Source organism: Urocitellus parryii, chromosome 5 (assembly GCF_045843805.1).
Source record: "Urocitellus parryii isolate mUroPar1 chromosome 5, mUroPar1.hap1, whole genome shotgun sequence".
Taxonomy (NCBI): domain Eukaryota; kingdom Metazoa; phylum Chordata; class Mammalia; order Rodentia; family Sciuridae; genus Urocitellus; species Urocitellus parryii.
This window is the reverse complement of record NC_135535.1, coordinates 202,416,421-202,437,181: the sequence shown is the minus strand read 5'-3', so window position 1 is coordinate 202,437,181 and position 20,761 is coordinate 202,416,421. Positions and strand designations below refer to the sequence as shown.

Genomic DNA, 20,761 nt, shown 5'->3' with positions numbered 1-20,761 from the left:
AACCACATCCCCAACCACTGCTCCCCTCCTTTTAAAATTTTTATTTAGAGACAGGGTCTAGCTGACTTGCTTAGGGCCTTGCTAAGTTGCTGAGACTGGCTTTGAACTCACGATCTTCCTGCCTCAGCCTGCCTAGCCTCTGGGATTACAGGTGTGCGCCACCATGCCTGGCTAATTTAGAATCTTAATTGAATTAAGGCTTCCAAATTCCTGATAGAAAAATTTGGGATTTTGTACTGAAATGTGATTTAGATTGATAATTGCACAATTCCAAGTAACATTTTATTAGAATCCACTTAGAATAGACCTGTTCCTTGATAATTTGTCAGACAGCAAGTGTCACACAATAAATAAAAGGAATTATGACAGTAGAAATATTTGGTTAATGCAAGGAAGTTCTGGGAATGTGTAGGAGCAATTACAAGACTTGGAAATCCACTTTGATGGAAACGCCTCACAGGTATTCTTTGGTGTAGAAGAAATTTTTTGAAATGTGATTTATCTTTTTAAAAATTGCATTTTGGTGTGTATTTCCCTTTTCTGTAAAATTTCTTGCTGAATCTAAAATCAGTAAGATAATTGTGTAAAATATGCTAAAATCTTTATTTCATTTTTCTCAATATTATGCTAAATATCTTGAACAGAATCTTTTAAACATTAACTCTGTCCTTTATTTCTTATTTGACAGCCATATTAGAAAAATGGTATTGAGGTATAAATATGGGTCCTCACTATGGACATAATCTTTTTTTTTTTTTAACTTTAATAAAATTTATTTATTTATTTATTTTTTTTAAAGAGAGAGTGAGAGAAGAGAGAGAGAGAATTTTTAATATTTATTTTTTTTTTAGTTCTCGGCGGACACAACACCTTTGTTGGTATGTGGTGCTGAGGATCGAACCCGGGCCGCACACATGCCAGGCGAGCGCGCTACCGCTTGAGCCACATCCCCAGCCCAATAAAATTTATTTATCAGTAGTTTTTAGCCTCAGCAAAATTGAGCAATAGCCTTTTTTGGGGGCCAGCCCTATTTTGTATTGTCTTTAGAGACAGGGTCTCACTGAGTTATTTAGTGCCTTGCTTTTTTTGAGACTGGCTTTGAAGTTGCAATCCTCCTGCCTCAGCCTCCTGAGCCTCCAGGATTACAGACGTGCGCCACCCGGCCTGGTGGGAGCTATAGCCTTTTTGTTACTATGACAAGACTGCATGGTAGTATTTGTTAAAAGGGTACTTTTTCTATGTCATTTGCAGTGTATGTACAAAATGTATTTGCAATCATGTTTTTTTTTATATATATAATTGTTAGTTTTGAAGGTATAAGCATCTGTACCTAACATAAGATGTATAACTTCATTGTGAGACTTATGAAGTCAACTGAATTCAAACATGGGATATCCATGGGTTTTTTTGGCGTGCTGATGGAGAAGCGGCATTTTCTGAAATCTTTCATGTCTGGGAATAATGTGAATCTGTGTCTTGTGATTTGTTATTCTGTTTTTACTGCTTCAAGAGTGGAAACTTTTGTATTTCATGTTTTGGCAGTTCAAACAAGATAAGAATTTTTAGTTCTATTTTGAAAAAGCTGTGACACAAATGTTACACATATACATGCCAAAGATGAATGTCAGTTATTGGAGCTTCAAGGAAACTTAGTTTTCTTACTATTTATATGTTTCTCTTGTTATTTAAAGTAGCTTCTGTCTTAATTAATGTATCACTTACAGAACTACTTATAAACTCAAAAGTTTGTGTACATAGTTATCATGCACTTCCAGTGATATCAAATTTCTGATTTTAAAATAAAAACTCACCATACTTTTGCTTTTTTTTTTTTTTTTTTTTCCACTGTTGAAATTAGGTAGTATTTCAACTGGCACTTGTGACTCCTGGGGGGAGGAATAGCAGTTGTCTTGGTTGGGCTACTGTAGGAGAATCCAAGACTACAAAGCTTGGATTTTCAGTTTTAATACAGAGACTTCTTTCATATCAGCATTCCGAAGACTTAGCATTTTGATGTATCTTGCACTTTCAGAAAGTTCTCATAACATTAAGATAACCGAATTGCACATGGATATTTAAGGAAACATTTCTAGAGTCTGTATTTAATGTATCATGTCATCTAGGCCCTAGGTGACAATTACATAGCTTTGAAATGCACTAGCGATATTTTAGGAGTATATTTATTGAGTTTTGGGGAGGGTGTGTCTGAAATATATTTTCAAACTTTATTATGGAAAACCTTAAATGTTCACAAAGTAGAGATAATCACAATGAATCCTATGTATTCATTGCCTCATCTCACTAGTTTCATATCACAGACAATCTTACTTTATCCTCACACTCCCACATTACTTCCTTCTACCTTCTGTAGTAATCTAGTAGGAAATCCCAGGACTCATATGATTTCATTGGTAAATATTTCAAGGTGTGTCTCTGAAGGAGAATACAAATTATTTGTACTCCTATTAAGTGCTGCCTGGCTTTGTTGTGGAGAGGAAGCTGAGTGCTTAGAAACAGGCCTTCCATTGCATTTTATTGTAGTTAATTTGGTGTGTGTGGGGAGGTCCTGGGGATCGAACCCAGGGTTGCTTAATCACTGAATCACATTCTCAGCCCATTTTTTGTTTTATTTTGAGACGGTCTCATTAAGTCCTTAGGGCCTCAACAAGTTGTAGAGTTTGGCCTGGAACTTATGATCCTCTTGCCTTAGCCTCCAGGTGTGCACCACCATGCCCAGTTTATTGTAGTTAATTTGTGTTTAGAAATATGAGTTTATATACTACTTAGGTATTATAGTAAATATCAAGGGATTTGAAATTTTTTTTTCTGTAAATATATCTGTGAAGACATGAATTACCATCATGTGTGAAGCTTTGTGAGAGTCCTCATTTCATAGCCAGCCTACAGTTTGCTTTGTCGTCCCCTGCCACCCCCCACCCCCTACCCCGCTCCCACCAGCTGCCCATTGCTTCCTTCTTTAAATGCTGAGAGACAAGCAGCATATACTGCTGTTTTGGGTGGTTTTCTAGAAATCTGATACACTTTAAAAAGGAGAGAGAGGGTAAAGGAGGGAGGGAGAGTGGGAGAAAGCCAAAAAGGAAGGGCAGAAGGAGAGATTTGAGTTGAGAGAAAAGAAGGCAAAAACAGTGAGAGATGAGAGCAGGACTGCCAGTTTGGTCCCCACAGCGAGCCTCCCTGTGCCTTCCCTCCTCTCTTGGTCCTCGGTTCTCTATCTCCACCTTTCCTGGCTTCCCCTGTGGTTTGTATCCCTTTTTTGGGGGGCAGTAACTTAACATTGCTGGTGGCATTTAGGGTCAGGAAGTTTGCTGATTTCTCCCTTAGAGAGTGTTTCTATAAGATAAAGGTTGTGAAATAAAACTTAAAAAAAAATGGGTACTAATTGTTGTGCTTTATTTGCTTTTATACAAATATTTAGGAATATTTATTCACTCTAATTTAAAAAGTTGGGTACCTAGGGCTGTGGGCTAGTTGGACTTCTCATCCTCTGTGGATGAGCCATACAATGTTATAAAAACACTAATTTTATATAGACTTTTGGGTTTACTTTAGATGCTTTTACTGGAAAATTGTGTAATGATTTTTCCTTTTTCTGTGTTCTCTTTTTTTGCCCACTGACGGGATGAATTGATTCTGCTCAAATTTGCCTCTGCAGTTCACGAGATTCCTTTGCAGTTCACCGTTGGAGGTAAGAGTTACTGACTGACTTTGATACTAGAATTGTTAATTGAGTATCAATGTTGGTATCTTTCATTAGGCATTTATTTGACAATTTAGGAGTGATCATTTTGAAGTAACACATTTTTCAATAATAGTAATGGGATGAGTACAGCCTTTTTTGGTAAAATTTTCTACAAGTTACAGCTATTCACCTTCATAACTAGTCACTGCTCCTTTTTAAGTTCAATTCTTTCTCAGTAAGTAGAGTGAACAGTCCTTCACTTTAAATAGCCTTGTATCTCCATTATTCCCACAATTGTTTATTTAACTCTATATAAATTAACCTTGTGTTAAGAGACCTGGAGAAATCACAGGCAAAAGCTGTAATTGAGGAGGTTTCACCTGGTTTGAGAGACCATTTTAAAGCCCGTGAGTTGACTGGACAGGAGCAGGGATTTGCAGCGAGCTTCTGTTGCCACACAGGCATGGTTTTGGGTGCTTCATTTTCTGTTCATTGAACACTCATCCTGGTTTTCAGTACAGAACTGAGGATCCAGTAATTATATTTTAAGATAAAGAAAAATGATTCGATGTTTAGAAAACCAGGTATCATTGTGAGCTGCAGTTGCAGAAAAACTTGTAGGTGATTGGCAAGACCTGGAAAAAGAACATGTTTTCACTCATCAGCCACATGATCTTGGGCAGATCCCAGCTTCTTGGACCCTTAGTTTTCTTATCTTTAAAATGCAAATAATAATTCCTACATCTCAATTGAGGCCACAAAGAGGAGCAGGTGTGAACCATGCTGCTGGAATCCTATGGTATTTGTGTTCTTCCCTTAGGCGATGCTTCAGCGCACACATGCCAGCTCTGCTCCTTGCTTTCCTCTTGCCTTTCCTGTTGCATCTATTATTTCACTTTGTGCTTCTTTCCCTGTTTCCAGCTCATTCAAACCACATTCCTCTCCATGGTTGAGCCTCAGTCTTATGTCCTTTGTAAGCCCATCTTTGACCTCCCCACATACTGGCAGTTATTAATTTTCTGTTTCTGTAACCTTGTGTTCATTTGGTTATTGAAACAATTTTTGTTCATGATGAGTTGTGGTGCCCAGCCTGGCACGTTAAACACTCCGGTGGCTACTTTGAGTGATCTCCAAGGGAAAGGGACCAAACCAGAAAGTCTGGTACCATCCAGGTTTGGTCACATTTTCTAAACCTCCAGTGTCTGAGGGGCATGTGGGGAACAAAGAAATATTCTGGAAAGATTCTGGGCTTTGAAATGGGAGGCACTTAGGTGGCCCAAGGACCGTTAACTGCCATGAGTCTAATGAAATTGTCGGGTTATAATAATGACATCCTGCATTGTTGTTTTGCAATCTAAAAATGGAAATAATACTTAGAAGGTCATTAGAATTAAATGAGTTGATTTGTAACAAACATGAGCACAATGCCTGACAAATTGAGTTTTAAATAAGAACTTAGTGTAAAGCAAAAACCAAACCAGAAGAAACTTGCAGGCAATATACATTTTATAGTCTGTTCTTTAATTGAAGAAGCAATTTCTACTATAGAAGCAGTAGGGAGTATCACAAAGAAAAAGATAAAAAAATTAATTATATAAGGATATATAATTTTGTACATAAAATACATATAATAAAAAGGCAACTTGGTGAAGAGTCATTAAAGAGTTATTATGTTGAATGTAATGATCTTTTAGAATAAAAAAATTCTGTTTCTTTGAATAACATTTGGTTAGATTTGATCAAGTAGTCAATGAGGTAAAATGCAAATTCTAGTCAATGTGTTTTAAAAGTTTATAGTAATCAAAGGAGGAGATACACAAAATATTAGCATCAACTATGAAAAGTTAAATCATTTTACTCTTCAAATAAAGGACCCACAGTGGGTAGAGGTGCATTGGTAGCCTCGATAGTGATTTTTGTAACCATGTCATAGAGTTTCATTAAGAACTTAGAGGAGTGACCTGGAGTAAGGGTTTTAAGGAGAAGGCAGCTGAGTTGCTCCCCTGCACAGCTGGGACTTAAACAGGGCCTGCCTGATGGCTTAGTGAGTGGCCGCTAACCCCAGAGCTCCTTCAGCAGCCCTGAGCCCAGGATTCTGTATTTTTGCCACCACACAACACCTGAGAGCCCAAGCAGAGCCAAGGCAGGAGGATGTTAGAAGTCTCAGAATGTTTAATTTTGCCACTAAGTTTATTTTAGCTGAAGAAGGGAAATTACAGATATGGTAAATACCCAACACCTACCTAATTTTGAAGGAAAGAAAAATAAGTCTGGTAGAGACACATACTTGAGACTTGCAGTTGAAAATAAAGCTGACTTTAAACTTAATTTTGTCTACAAAAGCTTCTATGAATGAACCATGTCCCTTTGTTGTAAGTCCTAAACAGTTAACTGCCACATGAATCTAATGAAATTGTCAGGTTATAGTAATTACATCAGTAATTTGATATGTTGTCATTTGAATGGACCATGTGTGGAGAGTCAGCTCCTTCCCTCTGTGGAGCTGACCCTTTTACATTCCTGTAAGCTGAAGACTAATAGCGCTCATTAAGCTTTATGGGAAAAGAGCTTTTATCACCTCGTCAAGTCAGGCCACATATTTCCATTCTACTTCTAATTCTGTGTGGCTCTGTGACTGCTGATGTGCACTCCCTGCTAGGTTTACATCGGACCTCTGCCTTACAGACATTTTTATTGACATTTCTGAGTCTGAATTACATTTTGTGTGGCACCACTTACAGATGTCTTCAATTAAATGTAGGTAAATAAAAGGGATTATATATCAGAGGCCAAAAGATTCTTGAAATTCTCTTTAGAGTCAGACTTTGCCAGCCAGTCCAGTTGGTCGCAGCCTCATCGTCATATTTAGAGGTAGAGCAGCAGAGGGCGAGGTGTTGGGAACAAGTCATGCCACATATGCACGGGGACAACTTAGACCGCTCGATTTCTCTGCCTTCTGTTCCTTCCTTTCCCAACCCTAAAATCTTCTGGGAAGTCAGCACCTGTCATATATAGGAACTGTGCTTAACTTTGCCTGCATTGTTGATTCTTACAGACGATCTACTACTTCTTAGGAAAAATCAAGCCCAGAGAAGTAGATTAGATTAGCTAGGCACTCCACAGCACAGCCACGAGTCTGGAGGAGGTGGCACAGTGAGAAGCTGGAGCACTACTTGAAGAGAATGATGAATTGGAGGTGCACTTGGTAAAGCCCACAGCAGGGCTTTTCAGCCTTGGCGCCCAGGGCATCTTGGGCTGGGGGGAGTCTTGGTTGTAAGGACCATTGGGAGCCTAGCTGCACCTTTGGCCTCTGCCCACTAGATGCCAGTATATCCTCCTCCCCTGCCCTAGTAGCCATAAATGGTCTTCAGACTTTGCTAGGTGTCCCTAGTGGACAAAGTTGTTGCTTGTTGAAAACCACTGCCCTAGAGCAGTCATATGAAAAAGAAAGAAAAAAGGTGGAAAGAGGTAGAGTTAATAAGCAAATAGTGAAGATATGATGATAGAGTGTTCAGTTTAATAGAGGATAAGGAAGAGTGAACAGAAAGCAAGTGGAACAAATGGAGAACAAGTAGCAAGACGGTCCTTAAATCTCACCATGTTGATTATTAACTGTGAAGGGTCCCAGTCAGAACCCTCCTGTTCAGAATGTCCTGCATCTGCACTGCAGAACAGTAGCCGGTGGTCATACGTATTGCTGAGCTATGTAGGAACTGCATTTGGATTTTAGTTAACTTTAAGTAGCCACATGTGGCCAGGGGCAATACAGTGTCATACGGTGGGGAGTTGACACAAATGTTCTAACATTGGATTGTGATAGTTTTACCATTTTATAAGTTTGCTGAAAATCAGAATTCTGCAAAATGTAGAAGAAAGAAAGGCCAAAACTGGGTCCTGGAGAAATGAAGGGATCTTGGAAAACTAGTAATGGAGAGATGAGGTGGGGGGAGAATGAGTTAAGCTGGAAAGAAGTCTGAATAATTTCTGGCCACTAAGAATCAGCTGTCCATAGAGTTGTGGAGAGAAGGCTAGGAAGGGGGTTTAGCTGTGAGTTGGGGAAGCTTTCATCTGTTCTCCAGCTTAGTACTTGGTTGACCCAGCTGTATTTAAAGAGCTAGGGCCTGTGTAGAAAGAGGTAACTGAAGGGGACATAGACATCCTTAAAAGAATGGTTAGCATTCCACTGATGGCACTGAATAGTGAGCAGGGAAAAGCTAGGTTGTAGCTTGGTTCGCTGGGCAAAAGTTGAAGTATAAGTAGGGATGTTTTTCTGGTCATGGAGGTTAGGAACAGTTGTTGGTTTTTCAGGCTGAGTCCCATATTCTTGAATCAGAAGTTGAGCAGGCTGTAGACCAGAGGCACTAATTAGAATTCTGGAGCAAGATCACTGGGATTGTCATTTGACTGCTCTTCCCTTCACTTGGATCTGAGTGTACTCCTGGCTGGGACAGGGCTGCAAGCTAGGCTAATGACAAGGAACTAAGTTAAACTGAAGACTCTGTTCCTTGCCCAGCAAGAGGAACTTGTATGTGCTGGCCAGAGTGTACTTCTGAGCTTTCGGCTGGTTCCTAGAGGAATGAGCTTACTTCCATCTGTTTTTTGGACACCATCAAGACAATATAAATTGAAGGGGAGTATATTTCATAGTAAAATGATAGCACTTGGAAGTCCTTTTCTAGAAATTGATCCTGAATGATAAAAGTATCAAAACTGATTCTGAGAAAAAAGAAAGCACACTTAGAATAGAAAATCAAGCATTAAATACCACAAAATCATCTTGTTAAAGATTTTTCTGCATGAATTTGGATTAGTTATGGTATCTTAAAATCTTAAGTTCATTCAATCTATCTTCTTGCTGGATCTGGCTTCCTTTAGCAAGTAGTAGCATTCATCATTACTCCAAGGACCTTTTTAACTGTGTTGGAAATTAGGGTCATCTTCCTTGACAGTTTTCATTGCCCATTAGATGTGCATGAATGCTTCAGAAGATGTGTGAATAGTAAATCCTGGGGTGGATTAGTTTCCATGGGGACGTCAGTCTTGTTTGATCTTGGCATTCATTGAGTTCTCAGTCTGGAATGTCACTGTGGGATGTGTTTTCCCTCATAAAAAGATCGGAAAAGCAGGAGTCTCAAATTGAACTGACATTAAAAAAGGGCCCACATAAGGATAGTAACTCTTGATTTTTAGGTATGTGTTGTAGTGTTCAATAAATATTGACTAGCTAGTAGAATTAAGAAGTTTCGGATTCTGTTATTTTGTGAGCCATTTTGCTGGTGCTTTACTAAAAATCTTTTTTTTTTAAATATTTATTTTTTAGTTTTAAGTGGACACAGTATCTTTATTTTATTTTTATGTGGTGCTGAGAATTGAACCCAGTGCTTCACGCATGCTAGTCAAGCACGCTACCACTTGAGCCACATCCCCAGCCCCAAAATATTTATTTCTTAGTTGTAAATGGACACAGTATCTTTATTTTAATGTGGTGCTGAGAATCGCACCCAGTGCCTCATGAGTGCTAGGTGAGCACTCTACCACTGAGCCATAACCCCAGCCCCCAAAACTCTTTTTATTGAAGTGTTAGGTTTTAAAATATAAAGAAATATCAGATTAAAGAAAATCTTGATTTTTATCTATTCTTTATAAGTTTCTTTCTTATTTTGGACACACTTATTAAATTCCTCAATTACTTAAGCTTTGTAAAGTTCAATTAAAATTTTTGTCACAGTGTCTCTAGTTTTTAGTTTTAAATGTTAAGAGTAAGCCCTTTTGGTTTGTTATGGTTTAAATATTAGGTGTCCCCTAAAAGCTCACATGTGAGACAATGCAAGAAGGTTTAGAGGTGAAATGATGGGGTTATGAGAACCTTGACCCAAGCAGTGAATTAATCTCATGATAGGGATTAGCTGAGTGGAAACTGAAGGCAGGAGGGTTGTGGCTGGAGGAGGCGGTCATGGGGTATATAGTTTGTCTGGCAAGTGGAGTCTTTCTCTGTTTTCTGAGCTGTTTTCCTCTACCACACTCTTTCACCATCACATTCTGCCTTACCTTGGGCCCCAAGGAATGGAGTCGGCCATCTATGAACTGAAACTGTGAGCCCCCGAATAAACTTTTCCTCTTCTGATTGTTCTTGTCAGGTCTTTTGATTGTAGCAGTAGAAACGCTGACTGAAACATGGGTTCTTTGAAATATTTAAATTCCTAACAATTACATATTTGAGAAACACGTTTACTGAACCCTTTCTTCATGATGTTGAACAGCACCCAGGGGCACATTGTGATTCTGTTTCAGTGTGGTGTACCACAGAAGCAGTGTCTAGTGAGAAAAACCCCCGAGTTGAAATTTGAAGATTCTAGGTTTTGGTTCTTCCTGGCATGCTCCTAAACTGGCTTTGTAACCTTGGGCAAGTCCCTTAATCATCCTGGCCCTTATTCTTTCAAGAGAGTGACTAGAGTATCCTAGAGGGAGAAGTCCCTCAAAACTGAGTGAGTGAGCCAACATTTTAATGTATTTTATGGCTTCTTTTCAGCTCAGATATTATAAAGCAAGGCAAATAGAATTCACACCCCTGTCCTACAGCTTGCTATTGTCCTTCAAGTTTCGTTTTTCTTTTTATGTTCTCAGACAAGCTGCCACTTTACTTTAGGATCATTCTACTCACTTCTTGCGTTAAAAAAAAAAGTGCCGTCCCATTATCTAGCATACATAAAGGCATATATCTCTTACTTTTGCTATTAGTGTGGGTTCAGTCATCAACGTGTAACTTCTCTTTTATTCAGAGAGCTAGGAGTTGGGTAATTGAGGACTGTATGCAAGCATTGCCGCAGACTCAGAGTGCATACCCTCTTACACTGAGTGGCAAAGATGGGTGTTTATTAACATGATCCAAAGTTATGGGGACATAGAAATAGGAAGGAAAAGTATATAAACTTTAAATTATGCTCTTATTTTGGTGTTTATCTTACTTTAGAAACTATTCAGATATCCAGAGATTATTCATTAACTTATTAATATAAGCTGGGTATAGTGGTACCTGCCTATAATTTTAGCCACTCCAGAGGCTGAGGCAGAAAGAATTGCTAGTTTAAGGCCAGCCTAGGCAATTTAGTGAGCCCCACTCTCAAAATTTAAAAAAAATAAAATAAAAAGGACCGGGGATGTAGCTTAGTGGTAAAGTGCCCCTAGGTTTAATCCCCAGTACCAAAAATAAAAATTTAAAATAAATTTATTTACATGTTAAAATTATCAGGGGGATCTTAGAAATTGCACAAGCCATCACAAAATATAATATATAATCATTAGGGAATTGCAAATCACAGCCATAGGGAGATACCAGTTTATACCCGTTTGGTTATGGATGTGGAGAAATCCGGACTCCTATGCATTGTTGGTGGAAATGTAAAATGGGACAATTTCACTGGAAAAAAGTGGGAAAAGTACTTTAGAAACCTGCAGATAGAATTACCATGCTGTCCACCAATGTCACTTGTAGATGTATATACACAAAAGAATTAAAGCAGGTGGGGCTAGGGATATAGCTCAGTTGGTAGAGTGCTTGTCTCACATTTACAAGGCCGGGTTCAATCCCCAGCACCGGCAAAAAAAAAAAAAAAAAAAAAATTAAAGCAGGTACATGAACAGTGCAGCAGGGTTCATGCAGCATGATTCACAATAGTCAGAAAGTAGAAGCTACCCAAGTGTCCACTGGTACATGAGGAATAAAAGATGGCATATTCATACAGTGGAGTGTTGTATGCGCAGAGGGCACACACTACATGACCCTTGTGAGACAAGCCAGTTACTAAAGAGTCCACATGTGGTTTGTAGAATAGTTAAATTCAGAGAGACAGGAAGTAGAGTGGCATTGCCAGGGCCAATGGAGTGGTCATTGTTTAAATGGGTACATGTGGTTTTAAACCTGAAAAATTCTGGAGATGAGTCATGGTGACAGTTGCACAACACTGTGAAGGTACGTAATATCACTTAGCTGTGCTCTTAAAAATGGTTAAAATAGTAGATTTTATGTATATTTTACTGTAGTTAAAAATGTTTAGCTGGGTGTGGTGGTGCACACCTGTAATCCCAGCTGCTGGGGAGGTTGAGGCAGGAGGATTGAGAGTTCAAAGTGAGCCTCAGCAACTTATCAAGGCCCTCAAGCAACTCAGCTAGACCCTATCTCTAAACAAAAATATAAAAAAGGGCTGGAGAAGTGGCTCAGTAGTTAAGCCCCCGTGGGTTTAATCCCCAGTACAAAAAAAATAAAAGTTTAAACATGTTTGTCAGAATTATAGTTCAGTTTAGTTGCATATAGATTTTAAAAATCTTAAGCATTGTGTAGGAATACTGTTAAATTTTTTTTGATGTATAATGAGTAATGTTAGAAGTTCAATTGAACTCTTTTTTCATTAGACCTGCAGATTTATTTATTTTAAATCTACTGATGTATTATTATTAATAAATCTGAGAAAAGACAATTTTTTCTTCCTTAAACCCCAATTAAAAAAAATTCTTCTTTTTAGTTATACATGAAAGTAGAATGTGTTTTAACATGTTATACATAAATGGAGTGTAACTTCACATTCTTGTAGTTATACATAAAGTAGAGTTACACTGGTCGTATATTTATATATGAAAATAGGAAAGTTATGTCTGATTCGTTCTTCTGTCTTTCATATCCCTTCCCTTCATTCCCCTTTGTCTAATTCAAAGTACATCTATTCTTATCTACCTCCCCCTTATTGTATTAGCATCTGCATATCAAAGAGAACATTTGGCTTTTTTGGGGGGGGGGGACTGGCTTATTTCATTTAGCAGCATGATGGTCTCCAATTCCATCCATTTTCGGGCAAATGCCATAAATTTGTTCTTATTTAAGGCTGAATAGTATTCCATTGTGTATATGTACCACATGTTTTTAAATCCATTCATCTGTTGAAGGGCACCTAGGTTAGTTCCATATGTTAGCTATTGTGAATTGAGTTGCTGTAAACATTGATGTGGCCATGTTAATATAGTATGCTGATTTTAAGTCCTTTGGGTATATACCCAGGAGTGGGATAACTGGGTCAAATGGTGATTTCATTTCAAGTTTTCTGAGGAATCTCCATATTACTTTCCAGAATTAAACCCCAGGTTTTAAACCAGTTTGATTTATCTAAAGATTCACCTTAGTTATGTAACTTGAATTCTTTCTGAGGTAGCAGTTTATGTAAGGAGTTTATTTTTACTGAATTTAGAGATTTAATTAATATACATGCTTGTTTCTATAAATCAATTTTACTGAAAAGTAAAGACTTTTTTGAATTTTCTAGAGAGTTCTTCAGTTTAAGTTCACAACTTTAGCCACAGGTCAGAAATAAGCCCACTTGGCCTCCATTCAGATCTCAAAGAACTGTTTTCTTTAGTTAATTGATCTGACAAACATACAAACTGACAAACAAGATTACAAACCACATTTTCTGTCTTCTGTCATTCAACAGAAAGTAGATCTCTATCATCCATCCAATAGAGATATAAATCCTACTATTACTCCCACTGTTGGGATAATTTATTGGTCCCGAGTAAACAAAAAACAAAAACAGAAGCATAAACTTACTAGAAAGGGAGAAAAAGACACAGGGAAATAGAGCGAGCTGTGTGAGAGCTCTGGTGCTGCTTGGGAGTCTTTGGGAACCAAGAAAAGACATGCAAGGCTTGGTAGGTCATGAGGTGTGTCTCTCATTGACTTCCCTCTGTCAAATGAGTTCACTGGAACTTCTCAGTGGACCATCCCCAAAGCTGTTAGCTAATTTTCAAAAAGGTAAAATCATGACCTCATACACACAGAGCATGAACACATGTCAAATAAAATTTGATTCATTAGTTAATGCAAAGCCAATAAGACATTAAAATTGGCATAAAGAACATTTGAAACTAGATAGATATAGATACACACGCAGTTTAACAAAAAGATGGAGATGAGATTGCTAGATTAGATGAAATCTAATTGGAAACTGTAACCTTTGGTTTGTTTCCCTGGATAGAAATATACAGGTTAACCCCAGCCACTGAAGGGTTGTAAAATAGCCAATCAATAGAAAATCAAGCCCAGACTGCACTGAAAGAACACCCAGCCCTATGGTCTGAATGTTGGTGTCCTGCCATATTCCTATGTTGGAAGCCAGTACCCAACATGGTAGAGGTGGGGATTCTGGAAAAGTGATAGTGGTGAAGGCTCTTGGGATTACTAACTCCTAGAAGAATATATACCCATATACAAACACATGTTCTCTGTTTTTTTTTTTTTTTTTTGTCCAGAGTCTTTGTCCAGCCATTAGTTAGACCAGTACATGTGAGGATGAATGGATTTAAAAACATGGGGACCGTGTACACAGGAGCTCTGCGTAAATGCAGGCCTTGCCCTGGACCTCACTGGCCCCTTCTTATAGTTTCAGCTGCCTTTAACAAATGCCATAGTGCCAGTGAGGCACGTGACAAAGAAGAGGGAAAGAAGCCACCCCTGTGTCTTCAAGGTGATGCTCTGGTTGGCCAAATGACATGCCCCCTGTCATTTGACAGCCTTCTGACCTGACTGGGGCTTTGCATGCAGTGAGGTTGGCTCGCTCTCCTACTTGTCACCTAGACCAGTGTATCCCAAGCCCAATGTCCACACGAAGTGCCTGTGTGTCTTGTTAATGCCCATTCCTGGCTTCAGAGGTCTGGGGTGGGGCCCGAGATCTGAGATGATAAATGAATGCTGGTAGCACAGTGATGAGTGATTTTTCCTGAAAGGAGGCAAAATATGGTCTATTCTGTTTGTTGATTCTATACCTTTTACATTTATTCTTTTGACATTTGGTCTGACCTTTGATTTCTACCCAGCTTTGGATTCAGAAACTACTTTAGAAAATTTCCATCTGTAAGATCTAACTTCAGATTTGATCTGTGAAATATATCACCAAAATTTAAACCTGTCCTCTTTGGTCTCTTCCTTTTTATTTCTTCTCCCAATTCTGTTACCTGTCAATGACTAAATTCCATTTCCAATTTGGGATAAATTATTTTAAGTTCTGATGTAATAAGTGGATTCTACCAAATTGAAAAATTGTTATTGTGTGTATCCAAGTCCGTTTTCTGTTGTTAATAACACAATACCAAAGACTGGGAAAGTTGCAGAGAAAAGAGGTATGTTTTGGCTCATGATTCTTGGCCAAGGTTGAAGGTTGTGTCTGGTGGTGGCCTTCTTATTGGCAGAGCAGGAAGCATAAGAGAGAACTAGCCAAACTGGCTTTTATGTTACAACACTCTTAAGATAACCCATTCTCCATAAATGCATGAATTAATTCATTTTTGATCCTACTTCTGAATACCTCATAATGGGGGGTTAAATTTAGCATGTGTTTAGGATGAGACAAACAATTTTTAGGTCCTAGCATTGTGGTACATTTATTACAATTTATGAACCAATTTTGCTGCATTATTATTCACTAAAGTCCATAGTTTACATTAGTGTATTCTTTGTGCTTTATACATTCTCTGGGTTTTGACAGAGGTGTAATGATGCATCCACCATTACTGAATCCTAGGGAATAGTTTTACTGCCCTAAAGTCCCTTGTGCTGTACTTGGTTTTTGCGCTCCTGCTCCTACCACCTGTGGCAACCACTGATCTTTTTAATCTCATGTTTTGCACTTCTAGAGTGTGAATGGTTGGAATCATAGGGTATGTAGCCCTTTTGCTTTTTACTCTAACTTCTTTCACTAGCATTATGCTTTTAAGGTTCTTCCTTGTCTTTTTGTGATTTTGATAATTGATTCTTTTTGCCAATTTTCCATTGTATGAATCTGTTCACCTATTGAAGGACATGTTTGTTGCTTCCAGGTTTTTCAATCATGAATAAAGCTGTTGTAAATAACTATGTGCAGGTTTTTATGTGGTCATAAGTTTTCAACTCATTTGGGAAATACCATTTAGAATTATTTTGAAACACTTAAATGTTTTGTGTATTAAAATAAGTAATATAGCCAGGCAGGGTGATGCTTGCCTCTAATCCCAACATATCAGGAGGCTGAGACAGAGGATCACAAGTTCAAGGCCAGCCTTAGCAACTTAGTGAGACCTTATCTCAAAATTAAAAAGGGGGGTGGGGCTAGGGACTGGGGATGTAGCTCAGAACCAAAACATAATGATAGAAATAAAATGGAGACTCTGGAGGCCGAGACAGGAGGATTGTGAGTTCAAAACCAGCTTCAGCAAAATTGAGATGCTTTGCAACTCAATGTTACTCTGTCTCTAAATGAAATACAAAATAGGGCTGAGGATGTGGTTCAGTGGCCGAGTGCCCCTGAGTTCAATCCCTAGTATCCCCCAAGAAACCCCAAATAAAATGAATAATGTAGTTTGATCTAGGTTAACTGATAATTTTACAAATATGTAAGAAATAATTTTTAGCTGCCACTCATGTACACACCTGCAGTCAAAAAGTGTCCAAACTAGTAGCATATTGGAGCACGGCACCATAAAGTTCAGTGCCTGAGCTTCCATGTGTTATTAAATGATTGGAGAGCTGATTTCTGAGTTCACAGATTTAATTGTTTCCATTTTTATCTTTTTTTTAGTCTTAGGCTCTCTTATTCTTTCCTTATTTCAAGTGGTAAGTAATTTGAATCAAGGGATTGTTTTTGAGAGGAAGATACCCTATGGTGGTGATTTCATGTCATGAGGAAGAAAGAACTGATTCTATAGACGTGTCTGAATTTGTAGGCAGACATCATACATGCATTTAAATCCTTTTAGTTTATGGCATTGTAAACTAGGCACTGAAGTTTTTCTGAATGAAAGCCAGAGGGGAGTGACCTGGAGGATCTGGCTAATCCCCCTGAAAGGATGGTAAAGGGAGTCACAATCTCAGGTTCACCTCCAGCCAGTTCTCCATAGCTGTCACTTACTTGTTGAAAACTTTATATTTATTTGTACTAATCACGTTAAGAACATGGTTATCCATGTGGCTGAGACAACTGGATGTACTTTTAGGAAAATAGCTTCTCAGCTGCTTTACCTTGTCTTCTACTTTTGAAATCTGATTTCTTTTCTCCCTTGTAGGTCCATGAGGGACCTACAAGGGAGAAAAGGAACTCATCCCTATTTTAGTTGTCAGAAAACATATTGGAAAGAAAAAAAAGTACAGCAAAACAGACTTTAAGAAAACAAACAGCATTCATTGAAATACTGCTTTTGATGTTGCTATATTTACTGATTTGGATATACTAGGAGTTTTTGAAACTGAGTTTGCTTGAATGTATTGGATTGGCTGACTTTTTATAATAGCATAAAAATAACATTAGTCCAGGAGCTAAGAGGCCAGTTTTTGAATCAGTTTGTAGTTTCTTGGTTTTCTGATATTTGTACTGCCCATTTGGCTGCGGTATTTCAGGTTTCTTCTTGTATGCAGTGAGGGAGCTCAGAGTGGGTAGGTATATAAGTCTATTTTTTGCTGAATAATTATGAGATATCTCCTATCAGTGTAAAGTGCTTTTTGCAAGACCCAAGTTTCCAGACCAGTTGAGAGACAGGAATAATGCTTGAGGTTGGACACCTTAGTTATGACTGGACTCAGAGCAGAACACACCTGTGAATAAGAGTCAGATTATCAGGTTCAGAGGTGAGAGAAAGGATGACAGTTGGAAACTGAGAAGGTAATTGCAATTAGAAAAGATATTTCAGCTGGTACAACATTTAGGACTGATTTTTGTTTGCTTGGTTTTTTTTTTTTTTTTTGGTACTGGGGATTGAATTCAGGGGCACTCAACCACTAAGCTACATCCCCAGCTCTATTTTGTATTTTTATTTAGAGTCAGGGTCTCACTGAGTTGCTTAGCGCCTCACCTGTTGCTGAGGCTGGCTTTGAACTCGAAATCTTCCTGCCTCAGCTTCCTGAGCCGCTGGGCTGATTTTTATTTAGGATTAATAGTATGTATTGTTTATTGAGAATTTGCTCATTGAGCTCATCCTTGTATACTTTATAAGGACATTTTGAATGAATGAATGGATGACTAAGCACACACTTTACATTTAATGAATCCTGGAGTGAAGCACTAAACTGAAATCTTAGAAGTATTTAGATTAATTTCAAAGTCACCTAATTAGCTTTTCTCTGCTTCCATTCCTATAAGCCTCAGGGCTTACATTTAAAAGAGAGTTGTCATGAAATCCAGTAGCATCTGCACTCTTTGGTCTCTCACTACATGGCTGGAGTGCTCATCTAGGAGGCGGGTCATGGGCTTCAGGACCACCAGCACTCCAGAGCACACTGTCAGTTGGGTGTTCAGTTATAACAGGGCAGTGGCCTTTCTTATTTTCTTTAGGTTAGGGCTTCTGTTTGTTTACCTGCTCTACCCTTCAAATTGTGTCTGCTGCTAGGAAAATAGGAATAACCTTTAAAAGACAATATGTATTTGACAGTGAATACTAAAACTAGGTTTCTTACGTAATTTGTTATTATAATTGATGGAAGCTCTTGAAAGTTATTGCCCAAACAGCATCTTAACAACAACAATGACTGATTGCCAATACTTCTAGATCACTGTCTTACTAGTTGACCTTGTTCACCTTTATCCTCCTTCCACACTGTACTGTTTGGAAGGAGTTGTGTACATTCCACACTTAATGAGGGAGGGGTTACACCATCTATCTTTAGGGCAAGGTATCTAGGTAACCTATTCAGAATTCTTCTGCATGGGAATTTTTCTCCTCCATTATTTTTTAGTCATATGTAATAGTATGGACTCAAAGATTTAGCATTATAAATCCAATACTATGTTATTTTGTTGCTGAAATTATTCCAGCTTTGGACTTGGGGTGTTAGAGTCTGTAAACAAGTCAGGATGGCACCTGGCAAAATGCCAGAGGGAGTGGTTTGTGAAGTAAGGCCAGCGGAGCCATTAAGTGTGGAGATTTCTTATTGGTTGACTGATGTATCTAGTTTATGCTAATTAAGATAAGCTGTGTGGAATGTATAAATACCCCTCTGGTCCTACAATAAACGGCTTCCACTCCTGCTGTATCAACGTACACAAGTTGTTCGTCACCCCCCGGTTATTTTGCTGCAGCCGGACTGCGGCATTGGGGTGCTCTTTCAGTTGACTCCTGTGTTTCTTTGATACGTCTCCATCAATGTGGGTTTGAGTTTTGTTTTTGTTTTTTGAGTACATCCTTACCTTCTTGACACTATAAGATGCTCCAAGCTCATCTTGAATATCTCTTCCAGTCTGAGAGCCAGCCATTTCTCCCAGTAGCCCTCATTCCTTTGATTGCAGAATGGAATTAGGATGAACGTCTGGGCATTAGGTGTACTGTTGCTAGTGGGATGCTGTTTCCTTTAGCCCTCTCAGATGACAGGAAAAAAAAAATGTGTGTATTAACTTGTGTATATGCACATGTTTATAATATACATTTCCAGGTATTACCATTTGTGTTTATATTAAGCTAAAATTGATTCTTAAACCTTCAAGCCCTTATTTATCTATAAATCCCACTGTAACAGTGAGAAACCTGCCTCCTACCAGCCACCATCCATATACTTAATTGTTCAGTTCCAGATGCTCATATAGCAGTGTCAGACTGTCAGTCTAGACCCTCACTGAAGCAGCCTTCTCAGATGGAGTGCCACCTTAGATGCTGTTCGTTTGCCTTTGTTCCTGTAGCACCTTTCAGTGAGATTGTTTCACACTTGTGTAATCTAGCTAGATTCTCTCACCACAGCCTGTGTGCCTTCATGGTTCTCCAGACTCCCAAGTAATTTTTTTAGAAATTTGCATACATTTAGATTTATTCTTTGTGTTGCAAAGTTCTGTGGTTTTGATAAATACATAATGTGACTTCTCTACTGATATAGTATCATATATATAGAATCATTTTACCACTTAAAAGGCCTGTTTGATCTATTCATCCTTCCCCTAGTACTCCCAAACTCTGGTAACACTGATCTTTTTACTGGTCTCTGCTTTTTCCTTTTATGGATTCCAGGTGAATTTGTGCAGGTTGTAACCTTTCAGACTCACGTCTTTCACCTAGCAATATGCATCTGAAGCTTCTTCATTGTGTGTGTGCATGTGTCTGCCTTGAGAGCTTCCTTCTTCTTATTGCTGAATACTGTTCCATTGTATGGATGGACCACAGTTTGTTTTCCATTCACCTATTGAAGGTTATCTTGGTTGTTTCCAGTTTTGAACAGCTGTGAGTAAAACAGTTATAAACATTCACTTTCAAGGTTTTGGGTTTTTGTATGACACAAGTTTTCAAACTAGAATAACATCTAGGAGTGTGGTTGCTGTTTTGTATGGTAAAGGGTACTTTAGTTTTATAAGAAATTTAAGTGCCATACCACTGTGCATTCCTGCTATCCTTGAATGAGGATTCTGTTGCTCTTGGTCTTTATCAGCATTTGGCACTGTTTTTGGATTTCAGCCACTCTAATAGTTGTATAGCACTCATCATTATTATTTTAATTTGGAATTCCCTAATGATAAATGATACTGAACATCTTTTCATATGCTTACTTGCCATCTGTACATTTTTTTCAGTTAAGTGTTGTTCATATCTTTGCTCATTTTAAAATAGGGTTTTGTTTTTATTGTTGAATTAAAAAAAATTTTGTGTATTTTGAGAGTACTAATCCTTTATCAGATAAATCTTCTGTAGTATTTTCTTTCACTCTGTGGCTTTACTTTTTATTCTTTTTATTCAACATGTTTTTTTTTTTATAAATTTTTATAAAATGCAACTTACTAGCTTTTTATTTTGATGGATTGTGCTTTTGGTATTGTATCTAAAAATGTTCTCAAACCCACAGTTGCTGAGATTATATCTTCGAGATAGGTCATACAGAAATTTTACAGATTTGAAATTTACATTTAGGTCTGCAATCCATTTTGAGATTATTATTATTATTATCATTATTTTGGATACCAGGAATTGAACTTGGGGGTTGGCACTCGACCACTGTATGCCATTTAGAGACAGGATCTCTCTGAATTGCTTAATGTCTCGCTAAATTGCTGAGGTTGGCTTTGAATTTTCGATCTC

General features: G+C 38.1%; 1 protein-coding gene across 10 annotated transcripts in view; it reads left to right on the top strand.

Annotated features, from left to right (window-relative positions):
• The window catches only part of Ate1 (arginyltransferase 1), a 142,808-nt gene that overhangs the window by 37,394 nt on the left and 84,653 nt on the right, over nt 1–20,761 (top strand). For all 10 annotated transcript variants that reach the window (XM_026384172.2, XM_077799164.1, XM_026384177.2 and 7 more), the window contains one exon: nt 3,674–3,706. In XM_026384172.2, coding sequence (XP_026239957.2) covers nt 3,674–3,706 — 33 coding nt within the window. The remainder of the gene's footprint in view (nt 1–3,673; nt 3,707–20,761) is intronic.